Source organism: Desmodus rotundus, chromosome 1, assembly GCF_022682495.2.
Source record: "Desmodus rotundus isolate HL8 chromosome 1, HLdesRot8A.1, whole genome shotgun sequence".
NCBI lineage: Eukaryota > Metazoa > Chordata > Mammalia > Chiroptera > Phyllostomidae > Desmodus > Desmodus rotundus.
The window spans coordinates 30,057,070-30,069,410 of NC_071387.1; the positions used below are offsets into that span (position 1 = coordinate 30,057,070).

General features: G+C 50.6%; 1 protein-coding gene across 2 annotated transcripts in view; it reads left to right on the forward strand.

Annotated features, from left to right (window-relative positions):
- The window catches only part of FBXO10 (F-box protein 10), a 36,536-nt gene that overhangs the window by 14,186 nt on the left and 10,009 nt on the right, over window positions 1-12,341 (forward strand). For both annotated transcript variants that reach the window (XM_045195120.3, XM_045195121.3), the window contains exons 4-7: window positions 2,425-3,258; window positions 4,842-4,991; window positions 6,978-7,114; window positions 11,403-11,473. In XM_045195120.3, the coding sequence (XP_045051055.2) occupies window positions 2,425-3,258; window positions 4,842-4,991; window positions 6,978-7,114; window positions 11,403-11,473 (1,192 nt within the window). The remainder of the gene's footprint in view (window positions 1-2,424; window positions 3,259-4,841; window positions 4,992-6,977; window positions 7,115-11,402; window positions 11,474-12,341) is intronic.

Here is a 12,341-nt window from a genome sequence, read left to right on the forward strand (position 1 = left end):
AGCAGACGTGGTGTTCAAAGCAAAGTGTGTACTGAGGTATTGGTAGCTCCTGGAAGAGCAGTCTGCAGCTGTTCCATTGCCTAAAAACAAATTTCAGTGCCTGCATTATGTACCTAGTCAATGAAAGTTACATTGCCACTTTACTACCCATAGCAACTAAATTGTCTCTCAGGTACGTAACAACCGTCATACCAACGCTCGTTTACGATGCACTTACTGTGTGCTATTAACACGGTTCATGGCCATTATTAAGATGCGTTGTGTCATCTGCTTTAGAGATGAGCAGACAGAGGCTCAACATTAAGAGATTTAGTAAGGGACAGAGCTAGGGTCCAGAGTCTGTATTCATAATCCAGGCGACTTTCCGTCTGTGGCCTCATTTGATCCCCAGAGCAGATGTGGGGTCCCTGTTTGCAGGCCAGGGGCACTGAAGCTCAGAGCTGCTAAGTCAGTGTCTCAAGTGGAAAACTAGTGAGGTTAGACCTGAACTCCAGGCCTTCTGATTCTAAGCACTTTTGAAATTAGATTGTGCTGAATTCCCCTCTTTTTAGTCCTAGAATGTTTCAGAAGGACTGATGAGTCCCTCTCGTGCGGGCCTGCAGACATTTCGTACACTTAACTTAGAGTGATAAGTCCATTTTAGCCTCCACTCCCCCTCACAAGTGTAGCTGTGGATCCTCAGGGGATGGGGCCTGGCCTTAGACTTCTTTGTAGCCCAGCCCACCACCTGGCTTGGTGCTTGGCGTATATTAGTGGCACAATTGTCTTTTCACTAAAAATGGAGCTAGGGGCTAAGAAGACCTTGCCTGAAAAATGCAAAGGCCAGGGTGAATTCACAGCAGTTTTTAGTGACTTCTGATGAGAACCTTAGCAGTGGCTCTGCATCTCCATTGAGCTGGTTTGTATCTGCAGAGAGGACCAAGGAAGGCAAAACGGACAAATTACAGCAAGGAAAATATTAGGTTAGGCATAGGGAAGAACTGAGAGGTGAAGTAGGGAATTAAATTCTGGGACAAGCTCTCAAGGGAGGCTACTGCTAGAGAATATAAGAATTGTTCAAGGGTTTGGATGTGCCTGGGTTACTCTGCGAGGTCGTGAAACCCTCCCTCATTTTATGGTTCATAGCATCTGACAGAATTTGGCGCACAATCCAGAAACAGTTCTTTTGCAGAAATTAGAGCAGCTGGGCTTCTCAGGCAGGCCCAGAGAGCTAAGGGCTCAGGTGGGTTGCGCTGTGGCATTCTAGCATTTCCCCACCCTGCCCCAGAGGGCTCTCTGCTCTTTCATACCTGACCCCAGAGGATATGAGCTAACTTTGTGCCTGGCTCTGTGCCTTGTGCTTTGCTAACTAGTAAGCCCCATGTTGCAGACAAAGAAACTGAGGCTTAGAGAGGTGACATCATGTGTCCAAGGTAACACCCTTGAAAGAAGCAGAGCTGGGAGCCGCCCCAAGCAGTCAGACTCAGAGACTGTACCCTTGACCGCTGCCCAACGTTGCCCCCCATGGCAGCAGGCTTGTCCCGCTCTCCAGGGCCTGTGGTCTCCTGCCGGGTCCGACGCGCACCAGGTGCCACAGAGACTGGGCTCTTTCCCAGCACCTGCAGCTGGGCCTCCCCGCTGCCTGCCTGAACCCAGGCAGGGCTCAGCCTCTCCCGGCCTGCCCTGTCCTCTGTCAGCCCTCAGGCTCCTGCCTGGCTGGGCCCTGAGTTTGGGCAACCAAGCTGGTGGCCTGTGGTGTGTGTGCTGTGGGAAAGTGCACACCCACAGGGCGAGAGCAGGTGCAAATGAAAGGAAAGTGCTTAAAAAGGTGAGACCTAGAGAAATGCTACGTGATTTTGACGCATTCTTCATAGAACCCAGATTTAGAGCTGCCACTCCCTCACCCTTACAGGTCTTGTAAAGTTGGGCTCATGTCCCAGCTGCTTCCTAGGTTTGTAAAAATTCAGAGCTCTCCCAGCCATCTCCCATCATCCCTAGAGAGACTCTCTCCTGGCTCACCTCCCATGTTAACATGCCTTGATTCTGTGGCTCCCAGTATCTCCCCTGATCCTTCAGCTTCTTCCCCTTCCCCATTTTCTCCCCCCAAAGTTTTATTCTCACTAGGCATTGCCTGAATAATAGGAGAATTTATTTGCGTTCCAGGGTTTTTGGAAAGGGCCCTGCTACAGAATGTGAACTTTTCTGCCGTTATTCATTTCCACGAGTGGAAGGAGGATAGGGCTGACAACTCCAAATGATCTTCCCTCTGATGCACAGCAGCTCCCAGGTTCCTCTTGGGGCCAGCCGACGCTTGCCCTAGTGGCTCGGGGGACGTGGTCAGCAGGACGAACGGCTCTCCATGCCCCGCCCTCCTGGAACAGCAGTTGGAGTACTGGCTAGCTAAACAGATCTGACCCCTGCTGTCTTCACTTTCTGTTTCCCCAGACAACATCAGGTCATGTCCAGTTTGACAACTGCAACTTTGAAAATGGGCACATCCAGGTCCATGGCCCAGGCACCTGCCAAGTGAAGTTTTGCACCTTCAAAAACACCCACGTCTTCCTGCACAACGTGCCCCTGTGTATCCTGGAAAACTGTGAGTTTGTGGGCAGCGAAAACAATGCTGTGACTGTTGAGGGCCACCCGTCTGCAGACAAGAACTGGGCCTACAAGTATCTACTAGGGCTCATTAAGTCCTCTCCCCGTGTGCTCCCCACAGAGAGCTCTGACTCTTTAATGTCCCTGGACCTGGAGAGCAGGGACCAGGCCTGGAGCCCAAGGACGTGTGACATTGTCATTGAAGGCAGCCAGAGCCCCACCAGCCCGGCCTCTAGCTCCCCGAAGCCAGACTCCAAGGCTGGCTCACAGGAGGCAGAGGTGGGCAGTGATGGGGAAAGGGTGGCCCAGACCCCAGACAGCAGCGATGGAGGTCTGAGCCCCAGTGGTGAGGAGGAGGATGAGGACCAGCTCACGTACAGACTGTCCTACCAAGTGCAGGGCCCGCGCCCTGTGCTGGGGGGCTCCTTTCTGGGCCCCCCTCTGCCAGGAGCATCCATTCAGCTGCCCAGCTGCCTAGTGCTGAACTCACTGCAGCAGGAGCTGCAGAAGGACAAGGAGGCCATGGCACTGGCCAGCTCCGTGCAGGGCTGCCTCATCCGCAAGTGCCTCTTCCGGGACGGGAAGGGAGGTGTCTTCGTTTGCTCCTACGGCCGAGCCAAGATGGAAGGGAACATCTTCCGGAACCTGACTTACGCAGTGCAGTGTATACACAACAGCAAGGTGCTGTCGCGGGGCTGCCTCCACAGAGCCACAAGGCAGCACCGGGTCTCCGGGAACATGATTTTTGATTGATGAGAAGCCTCCTGTGGCTACATGCAGGAAGGCTTTGATGGGGCTGTTTTGCATTTTTTTAAATCTCCTTTTTCATAACCTTGTAATATATACTTGCCTTATGTCCGTCATCTGATTTGGGGAGGGCAGAAACTCTCTCCCATTTTACACCATTATATAGCCCTAGTTGTTACCCTCTTGAACTATGGCCCTGGTGACTTTGGGCAGGAATTGTGTCATCAGTGAGTCTCTAGAAAGGAACCTGAAACACTGATAGTCAAGGTTTTTGACTAAAAGGAAAAAATCCATGATGTCTCATGAGTACAATTATATGCTAAGTGGTGTGAGTACAAGCAGGGAGTGTGGGTGAGAGCGGGCAGCTTACTCAGTTGGCCCCTGTGCCCGGGAGCAAGGCCTCGGTCCAGGGGCCTACGGGCAGCTGCCCTGTCTGCCCTCCAGGACATCCCCAGGAGGGTAACAGGTGGTAGAGGGAGCTCAGTTGCTCCAAGAAGAAAAGTATCACTGGCTGATTTTTTTTTTTTTTTTTTTTTTTTTTTGCTGCTTTGTGTATCTTGTAATTTTTAGTTGAAAGTCAAGTATCTCATATAGGACAGTAGAGACCGAGGTAAATCGGATTTAGTGGCTGAGGTAAATTGAGGCCATCAGGGGGCCCGGGTTCGGATCGATGTCGTCAGGAATGGGGCTGGTTCAGATTTTGTCGTGGCTGTGATAACCCTTGGTGTGCCATAGCCCTCACATTCTTTGGGCATGACCTTGGGCTGGCTTGCCAGTGGCTTTCCTCCTCCTCAGGTCTTCCCTGTGCTCCTGCTCTGCGGAGAGGATCTGTGTCCAAGCACTCGGCCCTCAGCAGTACACTGCTGTCGTGGGCGGCCGGCTAGCCTAGGGGCATGGTTTCTCTCATGTCCAGGTTCATCATTAGCTGTCGTGTCCGTGGGTCAAGAACCTCAGGAGTAGACCCGTTTTAGTGGCCCTGCCTCCACCCCAGCACTAGGGGGCTCTAATAATCTGGGCTCCCTGTAGTTTCCTCCCACCACCCACAGGGGTCAAGGGTTTTGTTTTTGTTTTTTCTGTTCCCTTCCTGGAGAGTGACAGGCTTATTCTATGGGAAAGTTAGAGAAAAATCCAGAAGGAGCTTAATGTTTTCCCACAGTGGCTGCTGTACTTCCCCACAAGCCTCCACTGTGCGGGTGGCTGCCCCCATCTCCCATGCTGTCTCCACTCTTTCTCTATCAGCTTGTAGTGCGTCCCATGGAGAGGTGAAGAGTGAGCTGCTCCCAGTTTCTGTCCTCACACTAGTTCCAGGTTTTATTAAGGACCTGGTGTGAGGTTGGGGGAGAAGGCAAAGCCAGGAGGGGCATGAAGGTGGCTTTGCTCCTGGAGGGTGGCCGTGCAGACACTGAGCACTCCTCTCACCGAGGGGTCGGGCAGCACCGACCAGACACTGAGGAAAAGATGCAGCGGTTTTAAACCTTTGTGACAAGAAAACAAACGTCTCTCTCTTCTCTGCCTAGATTGTCATGCTCAGGAATGACATTCACCGCTGCCGGGCGTCAGGCATCTTTCTTCGCCTGGAGGGCGGAGGCTTGATCGCGGGCAACAACATTTACCACAATGCAGAGGCTGGCGTGGACATCCGGAAAAAGTCCAACCCGCTCATCCTGGTACTTCTCGCCATCTTCACGCCCTTTTCAGGGTGGCTGTTGCTTCTCAGAAACCCTTTCTGGGGATATTTAAATCAGTGTCGCCATCTTCAGTTTATATTGCTTTCCGTTTGCAAGGGGTTCCTGCCCCTTTTCCTGCAGTCTCCCCGTCAGTAGGAAAGAGGACCAGTCACAGGGAAATCTCACAGGGCCCCGGTATGTTCTGGTTGGCTTTGACCTTGGTAAGAACTAAAGATGACGATGTCTGCCCTAAAAGACATGTGGATCAGAAATAAAACACCCATTAGTTCATTCTTTACTATAAAAAGGATATTTAGTTCTGAGGATTATTTGTTTCGTGGCTAGTGTGAGTTGGATGTCACACCAGTGTGGAAGCCACTTAAAATGCTAGCATATGAGACCCGTGGATTGAGGGGCCAGCCCCTCTTCCACCCTGGCCTTCCCCGAGAGACAGAGTCCCAAGAAACTGGGAAATGTGATGGACTTTTTATGGACCTGGAAAAATAATATCCACACTGTGTATAGTGCTTATCATGAGCCGGGTTGTTCTAAGAACTCTGTGCATGTATATTTAATTATGGTTTAATCCCTACACAGCCCTGTGGGGTGGAATTATTATCCCCATTTTATAGATGAGACACAAAGAGACCAAGTAAGGATTTTGCCCAAATCACACAACTAGGGACAGAGCGATTCCAGGCAGTCTAACTCAGGGTTGATGTTCTTAACCCATGGCATCTGACTGCCCTTGACAATGCAAAGAAAGAAAAGTCCTACTTATACTTAAAAAGACATGCCTACCCGAGGTCCCCTTTCATCCTCTCCCTCTCACGGTGTTTTTGCCATGCAGCTGGTGTTTGACGCATGGCCACGGCTTAGGAAATTATTACCGCCGTTGCCAGAGAGATGAGTTTGCCTTTCCAGGCTCAGAGGAGGCGGGCCAATTAGCAGGTGGAGGTGGGAGGCGGGTGCTGCGTGTCAGTCCTGGCTTTGTGAATGGGCGTGGATGGAAATGTCATTGCATGCACCCCTCTCTCGAAGCCCTTCAGCCCTGTGAGGGACTTCCATTAGGCTGTGGTGGCCCTGGTGGGTCGGCCATATCCGTCAGGATAAAATCTGGAAGGTGAGTCAGAATAGAAGAGTTTGCAGCATGAAACACTACAAGGAAAACTAGAACTTTCTATGAAATCTATTTGGAAGAGAAGTGGCTAACTTCCTGATTTAAGTATGGGATTGTATTTGAGGCTGTGTGAAATGATTTTATTATATTTATTATAATCTAAAAATTTTGTCACTGCGCAAAAGCATCTGACTGACTAGGAAACAGAAAAAACTAAGTTTCAAATCTGGCTCTGCCATGAACATGACCTTGGGCCTGTTTCCCTTTTGTACAGAGGTGTTAGAATGAACATGTGTGAGGTTCTTTGCAGCTCACACACCTGTGACCTCATTCCCCATGGGACAGCCACATTCCCCAGAGCCGTACCTTTCCATAGCCATCCCCTGAATAAGAAGTGAGCGCTAGAAGCCAAATGGCTCACACTTCCCTGGGTGTGGCCCCCTTGGGACTGCACATGGCCAACATTCTCATCTCGTGGGTGCAGGCTCCCCTGACACTGGGCGATATGGCGTGGCCAGATGATTGTGTGTTTGGGGGACTCCCTGGAGGCTTAGAAATTTCCAGTAGCCTGCCTTGCCAGTGAGGAGCCAGTGCCCTCAGCAGTAGGGACCAGCGTCACTGCATCCCCAGAGGCGGGACAGTGAAGACTCCTGCCTTCAGGTTCTCCTGGATAGGTTTCCATGGGCGCACGCGTGCAGGGCAGCAGAGGGACAGGGTCCGTGCGCTTTGTTGTGTGCCAGGGGGCCCCAGTGATGTGGATTTCTCCACTGTATTCCTCTGGCCCTGCTGCGGGGCAGCGGTTGAGCACTCTGTTGCTTGCTGGCATGTCTGATCTGCCTTGTGTGGTGTCTCATGTTCACTTACAGTGTAACCAGATCCACCACGGCCTTCGCTCTGGCATTGTCATCCTTGGCAATGGGAAAGGCATCATCCGGAACAATCAAATCTTTTCAAATAAGGAGGCCGGCATTTATATCTTGTACCACGGAAACCCAATTGTGAGGTATGCGTTGCTCTACCCAGACCATCCTCTCACCCTTGGTTCCTTCTTTCCTCTCTCATCTCTGTTTCCCTGCTCTCCGTCTTTCCTCCATTTGAAAACAGTTTAGTTTGCTAAAGCAGCCATACAGATGTAAGCCCGTAATCCCACAATCGCACAACCACTGTTGTGTTTGTGTTCCCTTCCAGGTACCTGTATAGTGTTGTAGTCAGCAGGTGTTACTGAGCACTTCTGATGATGACAACAAAGGTAAAAGAAGAGACAGGGACAGACTCTGCTCCCTAGGAGCTTACTCTAGTCTGGAAGACATATGGCCCACAAGAGATTTCAACTCTGGTCAGTTGCTAGCGGCCCCCTGGGATGCCGTGTTAAGATCCAGGGGCTGCATCTGGCCTCAGCATGAAAGCAGGCCGAGGCCCATCAGTGCTGGGAGCTGTGGGTGGAAGGGGCAGTGGCACTACTGGGACCAGTGCTCTGCCGTCCCTGCAGTTGTATGGGGCAGGCTGTGATAAGCGCTATCCAAGCAGTATCGAGAGAGGCAGGGCACCATCTGGCTATTTGTGCTGTAGCAGCAAATGTGTGGCTGGTATACATGCGGCCCGGCTCTCAGAGGGGAGGTGTAGGGAGGCCTGATTTAAAAGGTGGCATTGGAGTTGGACTTTGAATATGGACAGAACTTGAACTGTCATGGAGATGGGGGTGGACATTGCTAGTGAAGGAACAACCTGGGCAAAGGCAGCAGAGCGGCACACAGCAGTTTCAGGGGTGAGCAAACAGTCCAGTGTGGCTTGAGAGGAGGTCTGACACCAGGAGTGGCCCTGGCATAAAATATTTGAAATGTGCTTTGGCTGCCGTGGCTCAGTAGATTGAGCACCAGACTGCAAACCGGGAGGTTGTCAGTTCGATTCCTGGTCAGGGAACATGCCTGGGTTGTGAGCCAGGTCACAGGAGGCAACTGATCAGTGTTTCTCTCCTTGTTTTTCTCTCTCCCTTCCCCTCTCTCCTCAAATAAATAAATAAAATCTTTAAAAATTTTTTTCAATATTTTAAATTGGGATTGTCCCAGAAAATCTTGGGTGCCATGGTCACTGCTGCCTGGTCTTTTGTATCCCTGTGGCAGCCCATCTCTGCCATGCAGCGTGGCGGGAACGGAGGATGGGACACAAGCCCTGGGCCCGGTGAGGAAGCCCTTGTCTCTGCAGACCGCACTGGAGAGGGCGGAGTTTTCTCTCCAGATGATGGAGACTCACTGAAGGGTCCCAGTGGGACTCACCCAGTTATGTCTGTGCTTTAGGAAGGTAACTGGCATTAACGTGCAGAAGGTACATTCTGAGGGTTTTCCCGTACATTATTCCACACGTACTTTTCCATGGTGTTGCATGGCCTTTACGTTTAATCACTCTGGAAAGTTTCAGAACACTCCATTGTTTCGATATCCCGTAATTTGGGGGTCAGTCCTGTGAGGCATTTATTTTTTTTCTGTTACAGGCCGCTCTCTAACAACAGCAGTCGTAGAGCTCGTTTCCGTCTTGCATGGTTGCCTTAAGAGTATGTGTTTGTGTATATGCATGCTGTTTACATGACGCATACTTACATGTTCACTCTATATACGGGGTCAGTGATGTACGAAGCACGCGAGAGCAGTCTGTTCTGTGCAGTTTACCACCTCATGCCGGCGATGGACAGACACGCGAAGAACCAGGAGGGAGGAGTCACCAAAACAAGCGCGTTAGTAGGTCTTCATGCAGGTGCCAGAGGAGCTCAGCCCCGGTATCAGCTTCATGAGTCAGGGACAGGGATGCGGGGAGCTGACAGTTGAGTTGTGCCTGAAGGATACAGAGGACTTCCTGGCCACGGAAAAGCACTGTGGGCCCAGAGGCAGCGAGGTTGTCTTGGGAAAATGGTGAAAAAGAGAAAGTGGTATGTGCGGACACAAGAGGCCCCGGGGGACTGAGTAGACCCGCCCACGAAGGCGGGCTGATGCTAGAGCGTGGAGGACCTTGCATGCCCCGTGTGGTGGGTATTGCCTAAAAGTTCACTTGGTTGTCTACATACAATGACTCTAGGAGAGCTTAGTTGTCTTTAAATTCACCTGAAACAATTTTGTTAGATTGTGCGTGACAGCCGTCATATCAGCGTGCATTAAAAAAATACTTAATCAAAGTTGGTGAATTTTTGTGTAGCCGTTTTAATATTGAAGATGGAAGAAAACATGCAACATTTTCAGTATATTATGCTTTATTATTTCAAGAAAGGTAAAATGCTACTGAAATGCAAAAAAAAAAGATTTGTGCAGTGTCGGGAGAAGGTGCTGTGACTGAACGTGTCAAAAGTGGTTTGTGAAGTTTCGTGCTGGAGATTTCTCACTGGGCGATGCTCCATGGTCGGGTAGACCAGCTGAAGGTGATAACGATCAAATTGAGACAGTAATTGAGAACAAGCAACGTTTTACCGTGTGGGAGACAGCCGACAGACTCAAAAGGTCAAATCAAGCGTTGAATCACGTGCACCAGCTGGGTTATGTTGATCACTTCGATGTTTGGGCTCCGCATAAGTTAAGCAAAAAAACCCTTCGTGACCGTATCTCCACATGCAATCCTCTACTTAAACGTAATGAAAATGTTCCAGTTTTACAACAAATTGTGATGGGCAATGAAAAGATCGTGGGGCAAGTGAAGTGAACCACCACCAAACACACCAAAGGCCATTCTTCATTCAAAGAAAGTGATGTTGTTGCTGGAAGGGAGTCCTCTATTATGAGCTCCTTCCAGAATACCATATGATTAATTCCAACAAGTATTGCTCCCAATTAGACCAACTGAAAGCAGCACTCATTGAAAAGCATCCGGAATTAGTCAACAGAAAGCACATCTTCCATCAGGACAACACAAGACCACATGACCAGACAAAAACTGTTGCCACGTGGCTGGAACGTTCTGATTCATCTGTCGTGTTCACCAGACATTGCACATTCGGATTTCCATTCATTTTTGTCTTCATAAAATTCTCTTAATGGGAAATATTTCAATTCCCTGGAAGACTATAAAAGATACCTGGAACAGTTCTTTGTTCAAAAAGATAAAAAGTTGTGGGAAAATGGAATTACGAAGTTGCCTGAAAGATGGCAGAAGGTAGTGGAACAAAACGATGAATATGTTGTTCAATAAAGTTATTGGTGAAAATGAAAAAAAAAAGTGTCTTTTATTTTTACTTTAAAACTGAATGAACTTGTGGGCCAACCCAATAGAATAATGGCCCTCCGTGACCTGAGCCTTTGAACCTTATGTGGCAAAAGAGACTTTGCTGATACGATTAAGTGAAAGACTTCATCTTTAAATTGGGATGGGGAGATATTACCCTGGGTTACCAAGGTGGGCCCAGTGCGATTACAAGGCCCCTTGGAAGAGGGAGGCGGGAGGGCCAGTCAGAGAGCAGGAAACGTGGCAACAGACGCAGAGGTTGGAGTGACGAGGCCACAGGCCAACAAATACGGGCGTCCTCTAGGTGCTGGGAAGACAAAAACAGACCCCCCCCCCCCCCCCCCCCCAGGCCTCCCGCAGGAACGCAGGTCTGCCGCCGCTCTCCCTGCCCTCACTCTGCGCCTGTTTCTGAGGAACTGGTTCATGAGACCTTGACGGGACCATGAGGGCCGCCTGTGTCTCTGAGCAGGAGCATGCGTCCCTCCGTCTCATTTTTGTGGCTCACGCAGCTCATGGGGCTTCACATCCACGTGGTCTGATACTCGAGACATCCCCTTTTATAACTTCGGGTTTTCTTCTCTTAAAGCGTGTCATTGTTTTACGTTGTCATTCAGTGGGCGTGTGATTGCGTTCATAGAAAATGAAGGGCAGCTGTTGGACACGAACAGAAGGTTGTAGGCTTGGTACAGGCCTACAAGAATCCGAGGCAGGTATTGGACACTCTCACTCCCAAACAAGCTCAGCACCGCGTCCTTGGAATTCCAACGTGACGAAGACTTCACCTGGGAGCTGTGCGCCGCGGTGGCATCTGTTTAAAATGCAGTTCATGTGGGGGTGATGGTCAAGAGAGGCCACTGAGGCTCAGATGTCCTTGTGCTCCTGTGGCGTAGCCGCAGGTTGAGTTTTTGGTCGGTGATAGCTGAGGATTGCCACACGGCTGGCTGGCCTGTAGGGCTTCAGGAAGTGCTTTATCCCACCGTGGGCTTGAGCCATACGGGGAAGCCCGTAAGAGAAGGTCACCTTGAGTGGGCGTTGTCTTTGACTCTTGACACTGGGCTGGTCTCACCTGTCTTGTTCTCCTTCCATTTTAGCGGGAATCACATTTTCAAGGGCCGTGCAGCCGGCATAGCCGTGAACGAGAATGGCAAAGGGCTCATCACAGGTAGGGTCGGGACGCTGGTGCCTGGCCAGTCATGCAGTGGCTAGCACTCGGGGATGCTGGCCCGACTCACTGGCCGTGCTGATCACTGGCCTGGCGGGGAAGGAGTGTCTGGTCTTCGCCAGACCCAGTGCTCAGGGCCTCCCTGGGTGGCTACGTGATACTGCCAGGCACATCTATGCCACACAGAATGTCTGAACCCTCCTCTTGGCTTTTGTACAGGCTTCTGCCTGTTCTGGAAGCCCATGCCCATGTCCCCTCTGCCTGGCCAACTCCTGCTCATCCTTCAGGTCTCAGCCTGAGTGCCACTTCCTCAGGGAAGCCTGCCCTGACTTCCCTTTATACACATATATACTCACTGTACCCAGGAGGCCTGCTCTGTACGACATTGACCTCATTTCTTAGTGATCTGTTTAATGTCAGACTCCTTGGCTACAAGGCAGTAAATTCTGTAAGGTAGGATCAAGCCTGCCTGGGACATCGGTGTAGCCTCAGCACAGAGCGTAGCCCTCCCTGGGACAGAAAAGGGATTGGGAGAATATTGTTCCAGTGGATCCCTCTCACGGAACCCAGCCCTCCTTCATTCATCAGACATTTACTGAGCACACGCTGTAAGCAGGAGCCGAGCACACAGCAGTGAGCAAAGCAGACACCATCCCCATTTCAGGAGCTGAGGGTTCAGGAAGGGGAAGCAAATAAATAAATAAAAGCATACACGTACAATGAAGAAAAGTCATATCTGAGCATGAGAAGTGCTCTGCAGATTGATAGAATAGGGGATAGAGGGACTTTGTGGATATGTAAGCTTGGGTGGTCAGGGCAGGCCTTTCTGAGAAGGTGACATGTAAGCCAGAGTGTGTATGCTGAGGAG